We start from the raw sequence: 25463 nt of genomic DNA on the forward strand, positions 1-25463 counted from the left end.
AGAAGTTTAGAATTAAATTCATTTATTTTCAGGCTTCTCAAATTTGTAAAATCATAAAGAGAAGAAAATATATCTTAAAAACTAAAAGTAAGAAAGTTATAAAGAAGGATTCAGCAGCATCAGAAGAGATCTTAAATGTGCAAAAGGAAAAACAGTCAGTCAGACAGCCCATGAGCCCCCCTTGGTATGTCAGTAATTTTTTTTAGGGCGAGAACCAAGGCATTGGAGATGTGAGGGTAAGAATGGAACTCAATGGGTTTTAACAAGTTATCTCACTTAATTCCTGTTATCACCCTGTGCGGCTGCCATTTCCAATCCCATTTTAGAGATGAGGAAGCCAGTCCAATATCTAAGAGCTTGCTCAGGGTCACACTGCCAGAAGGTGGCAGAGGCGGGCCTGGGTCCTCAGTTTAACTGACACTACTGCAGTGTAGCAGAAATGCAACATATTTAATCTATCATTTCCAGTTCAAGATAGCAGGCTGGGCAAACATATTTCTCGCCTGTCCCTCTAAAGACCTCTGTGAAATGAAAAAATGGAAGTAAGTGTTGTAGTAATGATAAAATAACACTACCAAAGAATAAAATGTACCAAGCCCTTACTCTGTGCTAGGCACTTCTAAGAGCTTTATTTATATTAAGTAATTCAGTCCTCAAAATGAATCTATGAGGTCAGAGCTACTCCCGGCCCCATTGTATAGAAGAGAAAATGGAGGCTCAGAAAGGCTAAGTAATTTGCCCATAATCACATTGTTAGAAGTGGCAGAATCAGAATTTGAACTGAGGCAGTCTGGGTCTATAGCTGAAACTCTTAACACAGTCAATGAAATACATAAAATTAAGAAAAAAGTTTCAACCCATTTCTGCAAGATGCAAAGTGGGTAAGACTGGAATTATAGGTGGATATGGCACATAGAGAAGCAGCAGCCTGAAATATTCTTTAAGAGGGCAAAGAAACAGGTGGCAGCTGGTTTACCTAAGTAGCCCTGGACGGGGCCAGGCGTGGTGGCTCACGCCTGTAATCCCAGCACTTTGGGAGGCCAAGACGGGAGGATCACATGGTCAGGAGTTTAAAACCAGTCTGATCAAGATGGTGAAACCCCGTCTCTACTAAAAATACAAAAAAATTAGCCAGGCATGGTGGTGGGCGCCTGTAATCCCAGTCACTCAAGAGGCTGAGGCAGAGAATTGCTTGAACCTGGGAGGCGGAGGTTGCAGTGAGCCGAGATCGCACCACTGCACTCCAGCCTGGACAACAGAGTGAGACTTGTCTCAAAAAAAAAAAAAAGAAGCCCTGGGCTGGGCAGATCTTAACAGGACACACCCGTGACAGTCAGATGGCCTGTCTCCTGCCCACAGCACACAAGCACAGGTAGCTGGCATTTCCCCAGGTAAAAATGTTATGATTCTCCTTCAAAAAATAGAATGAATTGTCCTGGGAAAGCAAAACTTCAGCGTGGATTTTGAAGCCCTGTTTCCACCCAAGTCTATCATGCAAATGCACTCACCACAAGAGTCATACCAGCTCTTACTTCTAGCGTTGGTCCCAGCAAGTTGGTTTGACACCCTTATTGGTACCCAAGCCAAACTGGTTCTTACAGCTCCCCAGAATCAAGCCTCTTCATTCTGGCATGTGGAGAAGCTCCACCCTATTTCCCTAAAGGAAATCTTGCCGACTGATACATGTGGTCCGGATGCTCCATCCATCCGTCCATCCAACCATCCATCCATCCATCCATCCATCCATCCATCCATCCATCCAAGTTTCCATATGCCGAGCAGAACAACGCTAGGCCAGCCATCCTTCTCCATGGTTTTGGGGAATGACACCCAAGGATCACTAGGCTTATGAGCAGACAAAAGGACAGGAATGAGGATGACCAATATCAACAAGAAAAACTAACCTTGGAAGAAACATTTAGAAGGTTTTAGAAAGCATTAAATACAAAAGGCAAGAGCAAGATGTTAAGAAGAAGTTTCAATAAAGATTTTTTAAAGTTCTTAGAAATTAAGATTATGACTGCAAAAAGTTAAATATCATGTAGAGCAATGAAAAATGAAGTTAAGGAAATTTTCCAGAACCAAAAGCAAAGACATAGAGGATATCAGAGTAAAGAAAAGAGACACACAGAAGTAACCTAGGAGGTCTAACAGTCAACTATGCAGAATCTTGGGAAGAAAGAACAGAGAAAACACAGCAGATAAAATTATTAAAGACATAATAGAAATCATCCATAGTGATAAAGAATGCATCTTCAGATTCAAATGGTCCACAAAGGGATGGGCAGAATTAAGAAAAATAAAAATTAAATTAAAACACTTACATCTAGGTACATACTTTGAAACCACTAAGGATAAAAAGATACCAAAAGTTTCCTGGAAGGAAAAAGATAAGCCATCTACAAAGGAATACAAATCAAAGAGACATCAGACTTCTCATCTGCAACTTTGGATGGTAATAGAAAATGTAGTGATGCCTTAAAGGATCTTAAAGTTAGAATTCTAACTACACCATCAGGAAAGAGCAAGGGCAGACTAAAGAGAATTTCACAGATGCAAAGACTCAGAAATTCTGCCTCCACTGTTGTTGGGAAGGTACTTGATGTATTCCAATAAAATAAAGGAATAAATTAGGAATGGCAAAGTTGAAGTCGTAAGACCTAGGAAACAGTGGTTCTAATCCAGAAGATCACAAAGGGATGTCTGGAGATTCCTGGCTCAGATTTCTCAGGAGAATGAAGTGGCCAGGAAAGAAGGGGGCTTTCCCTTAAGTGCAAAAGATATGGTTGGGAGGTTGGGGAGTGAGGGAATGTAAGACTATTGTAAAGACAGATAATAGGGAAAAAACTAAATCAACTACCAAAGAGCAGTATGATAGGTAGGAAAGCAATTAAAGAGTAAGTGTAGATAAAGCACTTGTTCTTAATGCTAGACGCATCGTCGTTGGGTGATTCAAGAATTTAGAACACTGGGCTAACAGAGAAGGTTAGGTATGATCTTAACATTCTACTGGTTCAACACAGAGAATTTCCACAACCTTAATGCTGTAGATGCTTTCTAGGTCTTCAACTTTAAAAACTAATCTATGGACAAAAACATAGCAGATGTGGTTATGATAGTAAGACCCCTACAAACATATTAACAACCTTGATACTATTATAGAAAAGCTGGGCTCTAGAAGATGGGATGTGGATGGCAGAGGGGACCTAACTTCCTACTCGTTTTGCTATGAAAAGCTGATGAGGAAACCAAAGAGAAGCTTACAACACTCTTTAAAGTTATACAAGTACCCAATAGACAAGTAATAATATAATATCAACATTGAAAGAAGAGGGCACAGTATTAAAAATTAAAGATTAACTTTCTTATTGCAAAGTCAATATATTGCATAAGAAATATCTAGAGTTGATATGTCAGGATATAAAAATATAAGCACGTTCTGGAGTTGTAATGATTGTTTACCAAAAGAACAAAAACAGAAACAGTGACAACTGCCCCTGGGATTAGGGTTGGAGAAGGAAGGATGGACCACTGTGGCCTTCCATTCCATGGTCTTCAGGGCTTCATTTATTAAAATGAGCATGTGTTAACTTGTACCTGACAACTGTCAGAAAACATGGTAAAAAATGTTAAATTATAAAGAGAGCTTCAAGGTTTCTTTCTTGCTGAATCTTTCCTAGAAAAACAACAAACTAATATTGCAATAATCAAATAGTCATGGCATATAGAAAAAAAAGTTTGGCTTTTTCAAATCCATTTCAAGGAGAGAACTTTGCTTCTACCTGGCTCGGCATCCCAATTTTGGAATATTACTCTGAGGAAGAATTCTAGTAACATCTCTTTATAACTTCTCAGTGAATTACAGGCTTACAGTCTTATAAGTTTCATTCAATTCTGGGATCCTTAGAAAATTAGCCCCAATTGTTCAACCAAATCTGACACCACTGATCAGAAATGAGCCAACATGAGCAGGTTGATTTTGTACAGCATTTAGCAGAGCATCATCTTATGAAACATTAAACTGAGACTGGAAAAAAGACCCTAAAGGCATTTAAACATAAAATGAGCTCTAAAAAACACGATCTTCACCTACCACCCTATCAATAATCATTTGCTGCAAATCTTTGCACATCACCATATGCCATTGTTACTAACACCACAATCCTCTACACCAAAACCCTCTCCTACAATTTCAGAACACCAAAAGACCTTTCATATGAATTCCTAAAAGAAATGCTTTTTTAGAAATTAACTTTGAAGAATGGAATTTGTTTAATAAAAGTAAACCTTACACAAAAACATTCTCTCATACCATCAGCTTACTTAAGTGAAAACAAACTTATGACTCCTTAGAACAACTCTGTTTCTACTTTGGCTCTTGGCAAAAGTCGGTTGGCATTCAAATGAAGCAAGGAACTCTGAAATAAATTGGTATTTTACCTTGTTCTCAGATATCATTAGCTAAATGAGGACAAGTCAATGATAGAACACACTCAAGCATTGGTGTTGCCGATGCCTCCAAGTTCATTTACTTCCAAAACCCAGACAGTGCAGCCTGCGGAGCTTCTCAGCCAGTCAGAATCCAGGCCTCACTCCTAATTGCACTGAGTTCCCTCCACACACTGAGATCAGGAAATTCACAGGACAGAAGGGCTGACACTACATCGTCACCCTACTGGATCCTGACTCTTCTCAGGAGAGGGGCCAATCACAGCTTTCCTATCAAGCTCTGTATAACAGAATTTCTAATTAGAATCTTAATACTCTGAATAGAAAGCAGCAGAAAAAAGAAAAAGAAAAAACTATGCCTTAGAGTCTTGCTCACATGGTGGCTCATTATGAAAGAGACACTTCAGAAAATCTGAAGATTAATAGCAGGAGTGTGGCATCAAAGGAACAAGGCTGCACCGTTACCAAAAGGAAAAAAAAAAGAAAAAATTAAGAACATCCTAGCTGGGCGCGGTGGCTCCTGACTATAATCCCAGCACTTTGGGAGGCCCAGGCGGGCAGATCACCTGAGGTCAGGAGTTCGAGACCAGCCTGAACAATACAGTGAAACGCTGTATCTACCATAAATACAAAAATTAGCCGGGTGTGGTGAAGCGTGCCTGTAATCTCATCTACTTGGGAGGCTGAGGCAGAAGAACTGGTCAAACTTGGGAGGTGGAGGTTGATTGTGCCACTGCACTCCAGCCTGGGCAACAGAGCGAGACTCAGTCTCAAAAAAAAAAAAAAAAAAAAATCTATTGGCATACATTTCCAAAAAGAAACTCTAAGGTGGGTCTCAAAACTCTTTCATCATAGCACTGGGGTAGGTAGTCCCAGGGATAACATCTCTAGTAGGCTATTTCACACACAGTCCAGCAGCCTGACGGCTGTGCTCCCAGACATAAGAACACATGGTCACCAACATGAAATATTAACTTCAAATAACTATGCATGAGAAGGACTCATGTATGGGAAACATCTAGTGCTAATGACCAAAAACTGAACAATTCATGTCCTAGAATCAGTTCCTTGTTACCATAAACCATGAGAAGACATAAACCATGAGAAGACATAAACCATGAGAAGACATACAGGAAAGGAAAAGGGCATTTTCCGTAGCCGCTATGGTAAACAAAACATGCCAAATGCAACTTTTAACTACCCTAGATCAGAGGACAAGTCCACAAAAACCCAGAAAATTTATTACTTATGAGCTTATTAGATTTTGGAGACAGGAACTATATGCTAAATTAGGCATGCTATGGGCTCTCAGGTTTGATAAATCAGGTATGAGGCAGAATGAAATCAACACTGACAAAGACTAGCCGTGCACCACCCTCAGAATATGACAGCGTGTGCCAACATCACTGAAGGGCCCTGAAAGGTCATTAGACAATAAACTATGTGCTTGGCTGAAATATTAGCAAGGGTCAGGATGAGCTCACGTGAAATTTTTCCCCGAACAAAACTCTGAAATTCAGAGGAGCATTTCATATTGCAGTTCACAACTCCTCATAAATTAATGAAAGTCAGGCATTAAACTTAATAACAGCTGGAACGGATCAAGCAGAAAGAAAACGCAGCATCGGCATATGTGTTATGTGAATTTCAGAGTCCATAAATTTGATATTTGGAAGGAAGAAGGGAAATGTTAATTAGCAGAATTTCATACTGGATTTAAATTTGCCATGGAGTCAAAGCTCTATTGTAAAAACCCCCTTGGAATCTGAGATCACCGTCACCAGATCTAGGTCCTGCCTTTCATCTTGCTATTTTACACTTGTTGATATGCAACTTAATTGTTTCATGTGCTGTTTCTTATTTTCTTTCCCCAAATTATAAAATCTAGAGCACTAAGGTCATACCTTTTATTCTACTGTGTGTGGAGCTCAATTAATGTTTGGGAACCAATTTTTTAAAAATCTAAAAATTCATCCCTCTGTCTTCTCTAAAAGTCTTGTAACAATTTTTCATGATCTTTAGACTACTCTAGCTAGCCATATCTCAGAGGATTATAGTCACTCTTAAAAGTCTCAGTGTTGCCTTTTCTTACTTTCCTGATGTAGCAAGACAGCACTGTCACAATATGTATCTTTATTACACAGAACAGATATATCTCAGGTCAAATCAAGTCTCCTGAAACATTACTTTATACAGATCCAGGCAGATATCTCATATTTGTCTTTAAAGCAAGTATCAGTCCTACTTGCAGGTCTCAGAGACAGGAAGGGATCCCAGTGGTCTTCTCCTTGCTGTTTTCACAGATTTTCTATTCAGAGCTCTCTGTGTCAGTAGCGGCCTTCCTTAGCATGTATTTCTTTAAGTTATTGGTTGAGAATTTCCATGTCTGTCTTTAGCCTGCACGGGCCCTGCTATCTATACTCAGTCCTTTTCATCTTTTCTCATAAATCATTCCTCCAACCTCTTCGTCATGCTTAAGATTCTTTTAGTTTATCTGAGACACCAAAGTCAGCAGACATGAACTGTCCATATTAGTGGGACTGTTGGATACCAAGATGCCTTTGTGCAAAAAAAGGTGTTTTCTCTCTCTCTTTCACTTTTTTTCTCTCTCTCCCCCTGCCACACGAAAACATGAAGTATATTTATAAACAAAGGGGACACTCTTCCCACCACCTCCTTCCCTGGGTGGGGCAGGGTGGTTTGCTGCCCTTTGCAGAGCCACATATAGAGACAGTTAAGGATCTTACAGTGGACTCCGTACGGCTGGTAGAGCTGGTCCCCAAAAATGCCTAGGTAGGGTCAGATATTCTCTTGTATTATCTGTTGACATGTGAAAGCTCCGGTTATTATACAAGCTGTTCTTGAGAACTGAGATTTCACGTAATGAATTGAGATCTTTGATCCAAAGAGACAGCCCATGTTCCAAAAACCACTGCACCATCAAAAGAAGCAGATGTGGGGGCAACTGGAACATGGTAAGAAGGACAACGTTTTACAAGACAGCTAGAAAAGGAATGCACGTAGGGCCTCCCTTTCTCGGTCCCAAAACCGAGGTCTGGAGTCCAGACTCAAACCAGCACCATGAGCAGGCTATATAATCTCCATAATTACAATTCAAGTGCTGAATGAGTTTGTGTGAAAACTAAAGGAGATCATGTAATGAGGTCCTCAGCCCAGTGCTTGGCACATGGGAAATATCTCACATATGGCCTGTGGTGGTGATTACTACTGTGTCCCAACTCTCACATTCTCCAGAACATGGAGGCACAGAGAGGACCACAGGTTTCCCCATTTAAACTTCTAGGTAAGATAATGTTAAGTTCTTTGCAAAATATCAGTTAACAAAACAAGAAGAAACGTCTCATTCTCCCCTACAACACAACACCTGGAGCACAGGCAGGGCAGAGGTAGCAAGGACCAGTTCCTGCCTCTCTGACACTGGATGCATCAGAACAAAGCCTGGAAACTGAAGTGGCAGTCGGCATGCCTTCCCTGATTCTACACACTTGTACTCCAAGCCCTTGCCCATCAAAACTGGCAATGCCATCACCTGGGTTCCAGGACATCGTTTCCAAGCACTCCCCAACTGGGCTGATCCCAAACCACTGCCAACCTAGCCAGGCTCTTGCACTGGTCTGGACTATCATTTTGAAATCTCATCCATTATGGGACATGGGTGAAGAATCTGAGCTCTGCAGCCAACAAACCAGGTTCAAACCTCGGTTCACTCACTTCCGAACCATGTAAAAATAGACAACTTACTTAGGTTTACTGGGCCTCAGTTTCCTCATATGTCAAAGGGGAAAGTCATGACAACTGCTCATAAGGTTGTTTTGTAGGGATTTAGTGACTTCAAGAGCAAAGTCCATGGCATAACACTGTGGTGCAGACAGAGAGCTCAATTTCTACTGGCTATCATTTCAGCAGGGATCATTTCCCACCGGGGTCACTGCAACAGCAGCCTGCTAAGTCACCTCCCTGATTCCACATTCCACACCTTCACAAGAGTCACTGCACACCAGCCAGAGTGACAGTCCTAAAACAAAAATCAAATCACAACACTTCTTCCACTGGCTTTTTGTTGGCCCACCAGGTCCCTTAATCTCATCTCCCCCAACTGTCCCACCCACTGGCCAATGACCATGCTGGCATGCTCTCTGCTCCTGGTACTTTTTCACAGCAAACCTTTCAGTAGAATGCTCTCTCTCAGATCTCCCAGGGCAGCTTCTTTTTTTAATTCAGTTATTCTGGCTGCAAAGACACCTCCTGAGCAAGGTTTTCCCTGCCCCACCCACCTGACCTAAGGAACAACAACCCTACCCAAGGCTCTCTCTAGCACATCACCTGGTTTATTATGCTCAGAGCACCACCAGCTATAGGTTGAGTATCTCTAATCCAAAAATCTGAAATGCTCCAAAAATCCAAAAACGCTGAGAGCCAAGATGATGCCACAAGTGAAAAATTCCACACTTGACCGACCTCATGTGATGGGTCATAGTCAAAATGCAGCTAAGCCGGGCGCGGTGGCTCACGCCTGTAATCCCAGCACTTTGGGAGGCTGAGGCGGGCGGATCACGAGGTCAGGAGATCGACACCATCCTGGCTAACACGGTGAAACCCCGTCTCTACTAAAAATGCAAAAAATTAGCTGGGCATGGTGGCGGGCGCGTATAGTCGCAGCTACTCGGGAGGCTGAGGCAGGAGAATGGCGTGAACCCGGGAGGCGGAGCTTGCAGTGAGCCGAGATCGCGACACTGCACTCCAGCCTGGGCGACTGAGCGAGACTCCGCCTCAAAGAAAAAGAAAATGCAGCTAAAACTGTTCATGCATAGAAGTGTTTTAAAATACTGCATAAAATCACCTTAAGACTGTGTGGAAAAGGTATATATAAAACATAAATGAATTGTGTGTGTAGACTTGGGTTCCATCTCCAAGACATCTCATTCTATATATGCAAATATTCAGAATCTGAATTCTAAAACACTTCTGGTCCTAAGCATTTCAGATAAGGGGTTCTCAACCTGCATTTTCTTGTTAAGGCTCTGCCTAGGTGTTTGTTGTGTGTCTCTTCTGGCTGGTATGCCGGCTTTGAGAACAAGAACCTGATTTGTTTTGGCAAACGCTGACCCCTCAGGACCTAGAATAGTGTCTGACTCACAGCACGCTCTCAAAAAAATGCACAAAGTTTTTAAATGAAAATAAATCATGCATTATGTACTCAATGGAGTGAGACTCGAGGCAGGTCACGTCAGCAGTGTTATCAGAAGGGCTGAGGCCCCTAGAGGCACTCAGGTGTCTCCAATTGTTCACTATCTCCCATATCATCGATCGTGGCAATGTGATAAACACATACTACATTTAAAACATCATTCATGGTAAAAGATAGAGGCTACATAAAAATGCATCTCACAGACCTATATATGAGAGGCAAACTGCACATTTGATCAAAAGGTCAACCCATTTGGTCAGGTTCACTGAGCCAAGCTGGGATCACAGACACCAAGTTGGAGTGGATCACAGATCCTCTGGCAGGAAGCGAGGTCACAGGAAAGCTACCATTGTGTGTTAGTTTCCCTTCACCCCGGGGGGAGGAGGGAATAAATTTCTTACAAAGAGGAGACACAGGGATAGGGGAAGGGAAAGGAAAAGTGAAATTTTGCCCCATTTCAGAACAGGCTTATTCCACGAAAGCAAACCAAAAAAAGAGCTGGCGTTTGTTTCTCCGCATCCCCCACCTGCACTTCTCTGCTCTTCTCTAAATTACCTAGGAAACAGGCACCTCCTTTTACTCCACTCACAAGATAGGAGCACAATCAGGATGCAGATCTGGGTACCCCCAGTGGACGAGGTAAACACCCCGCTTCCTAGAGTGGGCTCCCTCTGATCCTCACAATGTCCACTGATTAGGCCCCGGCTCCCTAGGGAGCAGGCACAAGTCTCCTCCAGGGTCCCACCCTCTCCCCTGAGACTCTTTCAGTCCTGGCTGGATTGCAGGCTCATTCCACTAATGCCAGTCTTTGTTCTCATGCTCCCCTGGTGGTGTTAGCTACTGAATTTCCCAGCTGAATTTCACTTGGTTATTTCCGGGCCCTATCTCCAACCTCACCGTGGCCCCCTGCACAATTTCTCTAGCTTGACTGATGTGAGGGCATTTGGGAGTCTTCTAATAAAATAAAACTCAATGCTTTTTTTTTTTTTTTCATTTTGAACACTGTAAGTGGAAATTAAAACATGCCTTGATACAGAACACTATTAATTCTTTAGGAATGAAGCCACAGTTATTTCCTATATTTTTTATTTGCAGTTTGTGATCAAGATATTGTGGTGGCTAGGGTTACCTATTACAGAACAGCTCAGCAGTTGAGAACAAGTAAAAATAAATTTTGTTGTCTTGAAGAAAAAAATATGACCTGCTGGCCAGGCGAGGTGGCTCACGCCTGTAATCCCAGCACTTTGGGAGGCCAAGGCAGGCAGATTACTTGAGGTCAGGAGTTCAAGACCAGCCTGGACAACATGATGAAACTCCCTCTCTACTAAAAATACAAAATTAGCCGGGCATAGTGGCGCATGCCTGTAATCCCAGCTACTCAGGAGGCTGAGGCAAGAGAATCGCTTGAACAGAATCGCTTGAAGCAGAGGTTGCGGTGAGCCGAGATCGCACCATTGCACTCCAGCCTGGGCAACAAGAGCGAAACTCTGTCTCAAAAATATATATATATATATATATGACCTGCTACACAAAGGGATGCAGCAGCACATCCTTGAAGACCAAATGAGACAGCAGCCCAGCCAGAGATGCCTGGGAGGGGAGCCCTGTCACAGAGTCGCACGCTGTCAAACTGAAAGCAGGGGTGAATTCAACTCTGCGATGGAGAAATTCTGGGTAAGTGATGGAGAACCCAAAGATCTGTCTAAATATACAAAGGGCCGTGGAACAAGTCTTAGTAATCACCCCAGACTCTTGCAGGAGAGAAACAAACAGCTCCTCGCAGAAGCCTGCTGGCCTGCACCTCTCGAGCCCCGTCTTCACCACTCCCCTCCTGAAATTCACCCTCCAACCACGCAAAGATTTTTCTCAAGTCCTTGCAGGTGTCAGGTCTTCCTTTGGCCTCCAGGCCTTGACAAATGCTCCTTTTTGCCTAGATTACTCTTTCCTCACCTCTTTCAGATGTCACCTCCTCCAGGAGGCCTTCTGGACTGCCAAGGCTGGGCAAGTCCTTCACCTGCTCCCAAAGGACTCTTCACTCTCTCCTCTGACAGCTCCCTTGTATTGACTTTTTGATGGCGTCAAGTTTCACAGAAGCAGGCACTTGCTCATTTTGGTCAACACTGTTTAGCACTTATGCAACACTCAATAAGCAGATGCTCAATTAACACATGACTGACAGAATGAACACAAAAATAAACAGTTAAAGGAATCAAATGGAATCTTGCTTTATTTTATTCTAAGAAGAAACTCATTGAAAACTGAGGTTAATGAAAAGCCTGGCCCCCCTCGAAAGAAGTGAAGACATTGGGAGGATGAGAACATTCATTTTAGGAGAGACCCAAATTTCATAGCTTAAAGAACTGAGGAAGTTGGATCCTTTTCAAAGAGTACAACAAGAATCCAAGCTATATCAGAAGACAGGGAAAAGAGAGCAATAAAATGCCAGATCGGTTACTCTAAATTAACCCAAACTGTGAACAGCACACAGAGGAAAATCAAGCCCTTTCCCTAAGAACTATGAAGATAACGCACAAATTTATAGGTATGAGATCAAGAAAGCTAAGGCAGGATGGGAGATTGCAGCTTCAAGAGACATCAAAGGTAACATTCTTTAATTATACAAGAAAAAGGAGGAGGGCCGAGGATAATGTTGCCTCTATTAAGAAAGCAGGAGGGAAAGCTGTTAGCAGATGGCTGTGAAATGGCAAGAGTTGCTATTTCTCATGTTTTTACTCTAGAAGGGAAGGAAGGAAGGAAGGAAAAAGGGAGGGAAAGGACGGAGGGAAAGAAATCATAGGCAACAACTAAAAAAGTGCCATTTGGGTAGGTGCCAAATCAGAAAAGATAAATAATTATATGGAATCTTTAAGCAACTGGATTCATGATCCTGAACTGAGTTGCACATGGGACCTCCCATTAACATGGATCAGACGCATGGTTGGATGCTAAGTTGGGAAGATGTTACCAAAATATGAATTGACTAGAGGCTGTTGAAGACAAATACATCACTGAAATTTGGAAAAAGGCAAACAAACATCATGCTCACCTTAACTACAGGGAGAATACCTACTTGTTCGATGTCAGATGGGTGTCATGGAAGAGAGGCAGCTCTCCTGTGTTAATCGCATAGGATCTAAGATTAGGGTCCCCATCCAAGTCTATGAATGAACTGCCAGCTTATTCCAAAGAATCAAAGTCCCTCTCTTATGCTGGCGCAGTGGCTCACGCCTGTAATCCCAGCACTTTGGAAGGCTGAGGCGGGCGGATCACCTGAGGTCAGGAGTTCAAGACCAGCCTGGCCAACATGGCGAAACCCCATCTCTACTAAAAATACAAAAATTAGCCAGGCGAGGTGGCGCATGTCTGTAATCCCAGCTACTCGGGAGGTGGAGGCAGGAGAATAGGTTGAACCTGGGAGGCGGAGGTTGCGGTGAGCCAAGATCGCGCCACTGCACTCCAGCCTGGGTGACAGAGTGAGACTCTGTCTCAAAAATAAAAAATTAAAAATGCAGATTTTACAAATGTACAGATGTACAAATGTACCAGAAATACTTTGTACATCGCATGCTCTCAGGAAGGATGAGGTGGCTAAGTTTGGATTAGAGGTTGTATACAATAACTAAATTGTAAAAGGGAAGCAGAAACGACAATGTCTCTTCACATGGTCAAGAAGTCACTCTGATGGGAAGGCTGTGAGCATGGGTCACCTGGAATTCCACCTCCATGGTGACTGTGATAAGCATCCGAGCAGCTCCCAACTTCTCTGCCCTATGGCGGCACACATGAGTCCCCAAGTCCTACCCTAGGAGTTTTGGTATCCACAGAAGATAATACTGCCTTGGACTAATCACATTATTCCAAAGGAGGTCAGGCCGCCGGGTAGGGGCAACACAAGGAAGTAGCTGTGATGTGTTTAAAGGTGAGAATGACATGACTACTCAAGTGTCCAGGGTAGGAAAATATCCATGTAAGATGGCTCTTAGAGACTTTCCAACGACGTGGGTCGTTAGATAGGCCTTCAAACATAAGCAGGATTTGAAGGCAAAGAGAAAGCAAGTAACTGGTCCAGGAGAAACAACTATACAAGTAGGGCAACAAGGGCAGGGCTAGCACCAGAGCAGCGGCCAATGGGAGCTGAGTCGGCTGTAGAAGAGAGCAGTGCCGGGTGGCAGGGGAAGAGAGGACTGGACCAGTACACCAAGGGGCTAAGTGATTTTCTCTAGAAAATGTGGTCTCTCTTGGTCTTTTCTTTCTCTTCCTGGCCTGGGTGGTCTTCAAGCTTCTCCCAGTCTCCTTTAATAAATTTATCCTGAAAACTGATGAATAAAATTGTTATCAAATTTTTCCAAATGCTACAGGACTTTTCTCACTGTTGTTCCCAGTTTCATTCGCTATCTCCTAAGACTGAGATACACAGACTCACGGTCGCATCAGGCACAAGAGTAGTCAAGATTCACTGGCAACAGTTCAAATCTGGAACACTAAGAATTATTCCTAAATCTCTATTGCTTTGCTCGAAGTTGTCTTGCAATGCAGCTCTTTAAAAGTCTATGGAAGTGGCTCACTGTTTCTAGTCTTAAAACATTACCTCTGGATTACTAAAAGAAGGCCAGGTCGTTCTATTGAATTTCTAAGAGAAAGACAAGAATAAGCAGGGAGCTATTCTTAAGCTCACAAATAACAGTTTTGCAAAGGTCCATGGACTTGTTTGGATCTCCTCACTCCAGTTCTTACTACAATTCAAGACTAACAGCCGAGAAAGCATGAGACCTAGCAAAGCCCTCAGGGTGTGATCCAACATCAGTCTTTCTGGTTAAACGATCTAATTTTCAAAGGGGGGAAAAACACAAAGCATTTCTGATTGGCTCATCAACTGTTCTCCAAAGAGGTAAAAGACAGTCTGGATGAGAAGAGACCTAAGAGCTAAGGGAACTGTCACTGCCTTTACAGTTTGGTCAAGACAAAACTGTTCATTTGTGCCTTGTAGGCATTTTTGTCTCTCACAGTCTCGAGATGACACTTGGATAGTAAGAGAGAGAAGTAGGAGCAGGTGTACCTATTAAATATGTAAAATATACATCCTCTCTTCCATTCACTCAGAAGATGTATTTCTAAAGGGATGTGGAAAGTCACCTAATATAAAGACAGACAGGTAGAAAAAAAATCTATGCAGTTTTTTAGCACACAAGAATGCAAGTGGGCTTAGCACAACAGCCTTCCACAGAAAATAAATGCAAGCCAATTAAAAATTCAGGGTTTTTTTCTTTAAGCTAATTCCTCAGATTTTGCTAATTAGCAACCAATAGTTCTGTCATCTGAGCTGGGGAACATAGGAAGAATACCAGTGGTATGTTTTCAATCAAAGCATTTGCATGGAAGAATGAATCATATTTTCCACGAAGAATTACTGCTTAGGAGCAGTTGGGGGCAGAAGAAAAGCAGCCTTCCACAACTATAAAACTGTAAAGGAGACCTGAAATTTTTTAAAAAGGAGGCATCTTTCTGCCCCCTTTACCAAAACCAGCAGAGACCCTATAATATGACATGACTAGTGAATCCGAGGAACTTTGCACAAAGATCCCTGCAGGAATAGTTTAAAGACTTCACAGTAAGACAGAAGACAATGCAACACATGTTTTCTGTAAGAGGGAAGTGAATAAAAGTTAAGTGTCGGCCAGGGTACAGGAATGCTTTAACTATTATGTCACCTGCCTTTGAAAGTTTATAGAAGATAAACGCATGGCAGTCAATGAAAGCAAGGAGAGATGGTGGTTTGAAATACCTGGCTACACACAGAGCATGGGCAGAAGAAAATTGCTAAGGAATATTTGGGCAGAGGATGGGGCTTCTTACCGTGACTCTGATACAAGAAGATCAGGTCCTTCAATCTAACCCCTCCCATGCTCCCCCAAACTATAAAGCGCTAGTGATCCTGTAACCGAGAGCCTGTCAGCACCATGCCATGCCTGAGCCATGCATCTAAAACGTCTACTTTCGCGCCTTGATATACAGCCCATCCACTGTGACTCTTCATGAGCAAAAACCCCTATCCCCTGGGGAGGATTTTATTCTAAACATATGCTGTGAATGTCTGAAGTGCCCGCTGTCCCTGAGCTTTCTTTTTTCTTTTTTTTTTTTTTAAGCCACAAAACCTAAAATACTTTGATTTTTGCCTAACTACAATTTCTGAAGATGCAACATTGCATTCCCAAATATAATAAAATCTTGTGCAATAAAAATTTTACAGATGTCCTTCTGAAGGGGGAGAAAAAAAAAAACAAAAACGGTTTTCCCTTTTCCGGTCTTACAGGAAGCCTGCCCACACTTTAGAAATACAAAGTTCATATATATAGAAACACAAATTAGGCATCTTGGAAAGTCTACAATTTCCAACCACAGAGAAATGAAGGAATTGCTGTGAGTGTTCACATGGCCAACCCACTGGATTAGAGGAGTCTTTTCTTTTGACTGGCTCAGCAGAGCTAGCAAATAACTCAAGGGCAAGGGGAATGGCCTAAAAAGATGTCTCTAAACTTGAGCTACTGAAGGTCTGCAGTGCGCTTGTGTTGTTGACAGGGCCCAGGACCAAGACAAACTATACCCACAAGATAAACAAATGTGACCAAAACTGTACGTCTCATTTTCAAAAGAAGGTATTTCTTCATACACTAAAAAATTCATGGAAAATTTATCACCTTCAGTTCACATCAATCATTAGCTTTGCCTGGATAATTAAATCCATGTGAGCAGACAGATTTTATTATAAAGTGTCTTAAAAAATACTTGTGATACTGGTAGGAGATTAAGTAATCCAACAGAGTTCTAAAGAAAAAGTAAAATCATATCCCATATGACGCTGAGGCTTAGTTTAGGATATCTTTAAATTATTCAATATGAATCAATAATACCGTATCTTTTATGTTCCTGTATGTATTAAAGTTTGCATGTGTTCCACAAAACACTTTCTGCTAAGAATTTAAAAGTTAACACTTTTCAAACTTGTTTAAAATCTTTACAATTTCTTCACTTACTTAACAAAAAAATTATAGTCTATCTACTGAGGTTGACTGAGAAAGATTATGTTCAGAAGGCCACAGTGCACAGCTCTAACCACACCACAGTTACAGGTTTGCAGTTTGCTCAGTTCCCAATCTGTGTTATAGAAGAAACTGGTCTCAGGCAAGCAGGTGACCAGGTCTGGCGGAAAAAAAAAAAAAAAAACAGTCTACACTGAATCAAATACGAGTGCAACCCTCTCAAACATGACTTAGAGAGTCAACTTATCACATATTGATGAGGAGGAGGAGGAGGATGAGGATGTAGAAGAGAAGGCAAAAAGGGGGAGAAGGAGGAAGAGAAAGCAGAGAAGAACTACCTTAGTACTTTTGAGGCACTTACCATGTGCCAGAGATTTTAGTTAATACTTTATTTGCATTATCTCAACTTCCACAAGAACACCATGGAGCAGGCAGTCATATTATCGCCCCATCCCACAGCGAGGAAAGGATGCCTAGAGGGATCAGCACACTTGTCAAGGTCACACAGCTAGCAAGTGACAAAGCTGGACGTTGAACCCAAATTCCCTGAGCACTGAGCCAATCTGTGCAGTCTTTAGGATTTCCCGTCCATATTATCTATATAATCATGTAATTTATGACCAATTTAGGGAGTACACTGGGATGGTAGGTCAAAATCGCACTTGCCATTTGGTTACAGACAGCTTACACAGTTTATAAGTTATCACATAATTTTAACACTGATTTGAACAATACAGTGGGAAAATCTAATGAATACCCCACTATGAATGCTGTAACCTCAAAAGAGAGTGATGATCGATCAATTCGGATCCCCCTAAGAGCTCTCCCATGCCCACCGTTAGTTAATAGGAAATTGGAGGTCCTGGAGATGGGTCCCACTTGCACCGCTGAGGGAGGATGAGGGTCCCAGGTGTAGAGAGCTCCCAGCCCCTCAAAGGACAGGAAGACTTAATGGGGGAAACCGTTAAAACAAACGAACCAAGAACAAGCTGCAAGTTGAATGGCACAGAGAGTAAGTTAACGGTTATCTGCTCACTACTGTCAGCCAAAGAAGAAGTACTCATCAGCTGTCCTGACTAATTAAATACCTCACTAATTACTGGGCATCTTGAAAAGACAACAAAACATAAATATGAGATGGGAAAAGTTTGTGTTCACACATAAGAACAAAAACAATGCAGGGAGCTTTGGCTAAGAGTCTAGCCTACATTTTTCTTAAAAAGTAAGTCTACTACCTGGGTCTATAAATATAGGTAGAAAGCATGTAGGAGTCCCTCAGATTTTCTGCGTGGATGATGTTTAAAAGAGACTCACAAATAAAAATATAATGCAGAAAACCTGGGAATGTGCCCAGAGAAAAAGCCTACCAAGACTATTTTAAACCTTCATTCCTGAAAGGAAAGATGAATAAAATAAAACTAAGTAAATCCTGAATGAAGGAAGGAACCAGCCCAATAGCCTTCCCCCTTATTTCTGTATTTACAGAAATAAGACTGATAACCACTTTTGAAACAGAGAAGTTGTAATCTTTTTCAAAAGCTTAGAAGAATCCAGAAAACTCTCCTCCGTGCTTCTGACTACTTTCTAAAAAATGCACTCTCCACTTAAAAAAACATAATGTAGCTTCCATCTTTTCCAACAATATAATCTGATTGTGGGGGGTGGGGAGTGGTGGTTGCTGAGACTTAAGGTTATGCGAGGCCCTTTGATCTGAGGAGTGAGCATTTCCCTTTGCTGCAAGCCAACTAATGAAGGGATGAAATTAGCTTTTATCCTGGGCACTTTGTTGAGCAAAAAAACATGCACTAATCAGCTGTCCTCACTAATCAGTCATCTGGCTAATGACCTTTTGCCTTAAAACACTAAAATTTCTGAATGATGTGGAAAAGGGGAAACACAAACCAGTCCCCCTCACTGGAGCTCAATGGATCATCTGGAATTGGAGCCGGGAAGGTTAAATGGCGAGTCTGAATCCTGGCAAGGTGATAAATCTGTAATCAAGAGCTGCAAGCTTTGGCACCTCAATATGAACTTCATTACTCCACAACCAAATTGTATTTTTTTAACTAGAAACAGGCCAGAAATAAACTCAACCCTTATACATTTTTCTTTATATTCTGCCTTTGGAGAAAACCATCCCATACTTGAGTTCAGAGTCCTAGTTAATTTCTTAAACGTGATTAGTGCTGAGAAAGGAGTTTCTGATGTGTCTGGCATGCTGGTTAGAGAGGAAAATACAGCATAACGAACAATCTTCCGTATTGAGGAATTTAGCACAGATTTTTTAAATGAGGTTTGTTTTCACAAACCATCAAAAATGGGAATAGCCAAAATCATTAAATTAAAAAATCATTAAAAATGGGAATTGCGGTTGTTGAGGATTTCTCTTAATGTAGCCTGCTTTCATAACTTCATAACAACAATTTTTTTCTCCTGCAGCATCTGTTTGGATGGAGTAACTTTAGCTCTACTTCTCAACAAAAGTCTCATGTGGATTAGTCACCAATGGACCACTTTCCTGAAGGCCGCCCCACTGAAGACTGACGTTGCTTAGAGGTGTAAGAAAACATCTCTCTCTAAAAAGAATGGGTAGGAAGTAGTGAAAGTAAAGAGAAAGCGAAAAGAAAATTACACCTTTTAATAAATTATACAAGCCAAAACTTCATAAAGCACACACACACACACACACACACACACACACACAGCCCTCCCCATAGCTCCTGAACAAGTGCTGACTGGCATGGGCACTTACGGTAGTGGGGCTCCATGTAACCATTCCTGGGGTCCATGGCAAACACCGTCCCACGGTACGGCACAGAGGGCTCCGCCAGGTGTGGCAGGGACCCATGGATCTCTTTCTTGATCAATGAGGCCCTCTCGTCACTCGATGTTGAAGGTTCCTCACTGACTTTGCTGAGCCCCTGGACATTCTGTGGCTGCATAGTGATTGCGTTTCTTCTCTCTCTGTGATAAGTCTGTCCAGGACTTTCATCCTCTAAAGAAAGAAGAAAAATGAAAGAGTCTGTAAACTACTTTAAGGAGCAATTAAAAAACCATGATCAATGAGGTCTCATTCTCAATATCCCTCTCCCGGAAAAAAAAAAGTCTCTTTCTCATTCACGGCCACGTTGAAAGCCACAGGGCTGGGACGGGATCTTTGCAAGACAAAATTGTTTATGAATGAGGGTCCAAAGTACACAAATACACAGGGAAGGATGAAGGGGAGCAGGTAATGAGCCTATTAAACGGAGATGTAGGGGTCGGCAAATTGGCATCACCAGCTTCTAGCTGGATCTGCGTGTGAGGTTTCTGCTCATGGGCTGTCCAACATCTTGCAGGTCCTACATGGAACTGAAACCTTTGCCAATCTAAGACTGTGCATGTCCAGCTTCCCTTTGCCTGCCTGGGGATGCGGGGCCTCCAGGGTGACACAAAGTCCTTCCAGCTACCCACTGAGGCTCTGGTTGCTCCAGCGGGTGTAGGGCCTTTGCTCCTAGAGAATGACCTACTAGGAAGTTATCCAAAAGTTTATGTGGTTTTGTTGTTTTAAGTCAGATTTGTAGCCCAGCAAGAGATTTGACAGAGCCAAAAATGGAACAGAAAACTCATTGGTGACAAGGGATAAAGGTGCCAATCATGAAAACCTACAGAGCCTCTAGTGAGATACTTCTTGCTTCTGTCCATACAACAAAGCTGAGACCTAACTGGAAAACAGAATGAGACTGAAAGTCCAGATGTGAGATGGCTCTGAGGGTGAGGAAGGAAGGTATGGGGGATGTTGATATGTGTCCATGTTCTGGTGGGTCCATACATTTCTTCAAAGATGTAAGAAACAGCTTGAAGAAATTCCATATACAGTTGGTATTCCAGTTGCCTAATACTTCAGTTCCTTTTGATCAGTAAGAACTTTCCATCTCTCCACTATGATTCTCTGCAAATGTGACTGGATGACCTTTCTATAATAGCGGATCAAAGAACCCATGCATAAAATTAAATCACACCGACTATGTGAACCCACAACAAGTGGACCAATTCATCTCTTTGAATCATACGTGAACTCTAAACTACATGATCCCAAACAAGTTCCACATTTAATCAACACACTGTGCTCTGGCAGACAAGCGCTGATGGAAAGAAAGCTGCTGTCCAGGTACCGCTTAGACATCAAATGTAAAAACTGTTTCCTATTCCTATCTAAAAAAAACAAAAACAAAACAACAAAAAAAACTGTATCTGGGTATAAATAAAACCATTGTTGTGCATTTTAGATAAACAGATCTTGAACACATCTTATTCCCATATACAAATTTATCTTCAAAATAATCCATAAAGCAGATATGATTAACTAAGGGCTCCCCCGATAAACAGAAGAATAATGCTTTAGCAGTTTCATAACCCTGCTCAAAGTCAGAAGAAAGTAGAACTGTAAACACAGACTTGCATAAAAATACAAACTGAAAATAACAAATACTATTTATGTTGACTCAGGACTTGAACTACCTAAAGCCAGTAGCAAGTTTAGTTTTTCTGCCTGTGTGTAGGACTTGAAAACTAAGCAATATATTCCTTACCTTAGCAAATGACTTACAAAACAGAATAGACAATGAGGTATGTTTTGGTCTTTACAGAGAATTTGCTAACTACTAAAGGTAATTGTGAAATATTATTTTAATATTGTTTTGTGCAGATCCTCATCCCAAACCTTATAATTAAGGGGTAAATTATACATTTAATCTATCAAGTAAAAACAGAAACAAAAACAAAAATATCCTGTAATCCCACATGTTCACATTGATCTCTATGAAAGCAATTCACACCACGCTCCTGGTAATTTTAAAACAAACTACAAAAGATAAAATACATTTTTACTTTCCCTTCTAACTAACACTTTTAGGCAGTAGGCCACCCTTGTACTTCATTAGCAGAAAACCCACAGTTTATATAAAAATGCTGCAGTTATGTAAAAGCAAAAGGGTGTCAAAACACTAAAACTTACATCAGTTTTATAAATATTCCTATAACCTACAAATGGACCAAGTCATATTTTCCACTAATTTGTGCTCTGTATAAAGCCTTTATTTCAAACTTTAAATCTGAAATGAACTTCCAGCACCGAAGTGCAAATTCTGTAGAAAGGGACCTTCATTTGGAGGCTAGAAAACCCTTCCTCAGGGGGCTGTGACACATAATTAGCATTCTCTGGGAAAGATGAATAACCAAGCTTGGCTAACCTGTTCCAGGTTTAAAACAGGATTTCCTTGACTTAATCGTCCTGGAAGAAATTAACTTTTCTTCTCTTAAAACGGCATCCCTATAATAAACTCTGTCTTACAAACTACGTGTTTATGATGAGTATTTGAATCCAACCTCACAAATAACTGAATAATGAACGGGTTATGGCCTGACCAGAGAGTCCTCCCACCATTCCCCCAACCTCTTGAGAGAATAAGCTCAGAGAGGGTAATGGGGCAGCTGAGTGGGGAGGGTGAGTGGAAATGAGGCTACCTTTTAGCTCAATGATTTTCTTAATGAGAGTTCACCCAACAAAAGTAAATATTAAAGTTATAACAAGAAGTTAGCGAAGTGCACATTTTTAACACAGAAAAAATTAAATTAAAATTACTATTCCCTTAGTAAAGTTAAATACAGGCAAGATTTTTTTTTTTTTTTTAATGTGAAAACTTCCATCAGGAAACTTACTTTTACAATAGTCAGTGCAATCCTAACTTTACCCAACCACACATCTCCGCCCCAAAAGGAAAACTCCAGCAGACAAATACTTCATGAAGTTTACCTCCTGTACCAAGTTGCTTGTGACGGGCATTCATATGAAAACCTGACAGTACACACACTCCACAATACAAACAGTTACGAGGCTTGAAAGAACTCTGTACACAGGGAAAGGGACACTTTCCAAGCAATATTCCTGCCTGCTCTTATAAATTTAGCAACCACTTCAGCAAGCCAAAAGACGAAAGCTGTCTAATCTTGTTCAGTTGAGCCGAGTTGTTCAATAAAGTTTGAGAGTCAGTGCAGACAGGCTACGCCAGGCCAAATTATTGACAGAAACACACTGTCCACCATGGCAACAGGCAGAAGTCTGCTGCAAAAATGTAAGCAAACAGCCCACTGCTCCAAGAGCATCTGCCAATGGACTTTAACAGCCAAACACAAGGCAACTGTTCCCGCTTCTCTATGTTTAACAGCTGCAAGCTCGGGGGTCAAACTGAAACATGCAATTCACTAAAATCTTTCAGGAAAAAAATGACTTTAAATACTGTCATCATAGTCCCACTTTGTACCTCCTCCTTTTTGCATATCCATCCTCAAGTGGAAGTTAACAAATCCCTGCCCCCAGAGAGCTGCCCAAAGCAGCACGTTTTAGAAACTGTCCCAGAATTTCCAAACTCATCCAAAAGCAACTGACATCAAGATACTCTTAGTGCTAGAAACTGAGAAAAAAAAAAGAAAAGTGGGGTCCTTGCAAACAATGCTTAGGATGATTGCAATAAAGGTCTGGAGAAAGTAATCACGTTGCTGCATGAAGCAGGACTCGAACATGCACTTGTGTGCGCTTGCAAACACCTATCCGATTTCTCATGGTAACCGAAGAAACAGGTTTGGGTTTTTTTGTTTTGTTTTGTTTTGTTTTTTTCTGCCCATGACTTGAGAGAAAAGTTTCAGGCGATTCCTTCCAGATAAAAACAAAACTCTGCCGGGCATCACTAACTAAGGACACCTCCTGTCACCTAACAAAATTAGCTGATTAGGAGCTCACAGTATACCTGTTCACCCCCTTTTCCCCCTTAGGATTGATTTTTTCCCTTAAAACCCATTTTAATACCACTACTCCTCTCTTGTCCCAAGACCTAGAAGACGGGGAGTATAAGAGAACAGACAATACTTACAACACAGTCCCCAGGCTCTGGCTAGCTACTTTGTGCCAACTTCTCTTGGTGAGCTCTCTCTAGCTGCGCAGACCCTCTAGGAACATTCTCGGTGTCTCTCTGCCTCCCTCTCCCTCTCCCTCTCCCAGGCAGTGCTGCTCCCATTAGAGGAATTAAAAGTGGTTGGAGCCATGCTAAATTTAACAAGCTCATTAGTATTCTTTCTGAGTGCTTCCGAGTGAACTCTCCCTATTCAAGCCTCTCTCTCCAGCAGAAGGGTCAGGCGGCTAATCATTAAATCAAACTAATGTCACCCTATCACAATCAGCCCGAGAGAAGGAGGGTTTATTATTTCAGTTTATGCTAAATAAACGGTTTTACAAATGGTCCCCAAGCAAGGTCAACAGCAGCTTCAATTACAAGACAAACTTAACAAGAGTTGCTATAAACCAAGTACTCTGTATTGACTTAAGAACAGGCTCCGCTCCACATATTGCCACTAGCAGGATTGTACAGGAATGCATATTGTAAAATAAAGGAAGGGGTGAGCTTTTTTCTTTGCCAGAATTTGCGAGTGCACAGCGACTCCTCATTCACCTCTCTCCAACCAGCTAGCCGCTCAGCTCAATTCACCCCACACAAAGGCTGGAGCCTAGACCTCAATGGACCGAGTGAAACATGTTCAAAACTAGGCTCTCTATTGTGACTGAATTTCTTAACATCTTTTCAAAAAGCGGAGAATGCCTTGAGGCTAAAGGAAGAAACAGGCTAATGGTGAATTGGGAATTCTGAGCAAATTTCAGAGCCCTTTCCTCCTAGCTTTTGAGGTTGAAAGCAAGCTCTTTCCTTTCAAGTTTCAAAGTCCTTTTTCCTCCCGCAGTGTCACAGAAGGATTTGAAAAGAAGGTAATTGTGCTCGCAGTCTCCCTGATCAGAGCTTACGTCCTATTTCTGGTATTTCGGAATACTTCTTGCAATAATAGTGCATATAGCTCAATCCCTTAACCGGCCTGCACTCTGCAATTGCTCATTAAATGAACAATTGCGGGTATAAAATGCCTTTTATGTTCAAGGTCTGGATATAAGATAAGCATTCTAGGACTCTAAATTTGGTTTACTAAGGAAACTCTCCATCATTAAATTACAAAACTGAAGTCAGAATATCAGGCTTTCCCAGAAAAGTGGCACTCAGGTTGCAGCGAGCCAAAATGAAGGGCGGATGGGGCGGGCAGGGAGGAGGCAACAAAATGTTAAGGGGGGAAAAAAAAAGACTGGAGGATACTCAGATTTCTAGCCGAATGGGATTCTAACAAGCAAATACTATTTCCATATTTAAGGTCTGAGTTTGTGAAACCTTGTTACTTCTATATTGAATGATATAATAAAGTCATGTTCAAATGAATTAAAATACAGGACTAAGGCTCCATAAATATGTTGTTGACTAATCTGGACCCCTCACAAGCAAACATCTTCCCCATCCTTAAGAAAAGAAATAACCCTTCTCATCATTATTTACATCGTCTCATGTGATCCTCACAGCAACCCAGTGATGGCAGTAGGACAAGGTATGAGGTCCAGTTTCCAGATCAGAAACTGGTCGTCATGTCCCAGGTGAGCAAGTGATGCAAAGAAAATTCCCATATGCTTTACTGAATCCACACATTCCTGTCCCTTGTTAACACGACAAGAGCTCTATTCCTGGGTAGGTTTTTGGAATGATACCTGGATATGTGCCCCAACATCCACCACCACCAGTAAAAAGGAAAAAAAAAAAAAAGTAATGACATTGCTATGCACAGAAAATTTCACAACTGAGACACTCTCCCATTAAGTTTTGGGTAACATAAATCCACTCCTGGAAAACATCGAGAGAAACCCAAAT

The 25463-nt window shown here is 41.6% G+C and overlaps 1 protein-coding gene across 3 annotated transcripts in view; it reads right to left on the reverse strand.

Annotated features, from left to right (window-relative positions):
- The window catches only part of GLI3 (GLI family zinc finger 3), a 279496-nt gene that overhangs the window by 166805 nt on the left and 87228 nt on the right, over positions 1-25463 (reverse strand). For 2 of the 3 annotated variants that reach the window (XM_050785513.1, XM_050785511.1), the window contains exon 3: positions 19448-19690. In XM_050785513.1, coding sequence (XP_050641470.1) covers positions 19448-19690 — 243 coding nt within the window. Of the gene's footprint in view, positions 1-19447; positions 19691-23603; positions 24521-25463 lie in introns of those variants that run through there. The other variant, XM_050785512.1, reaches the window with a different exon arrangement.

The sequence above is a fragment of the Macaca thibetana genome, chromosome 3, assembly GCF_024542745.1.
Source record: "Macaca thibetana thibetana isolate TM-01 chromosome 3, ASM2454274v1, whole genome shotgun sequence".
In the NCBI taxonomy this organism is placed as follows: Eukaryota; Metazoa; Chordata; class Mammalia; order Primates; family Cercopithecidae; genus Macaca; species Macaca thibetana.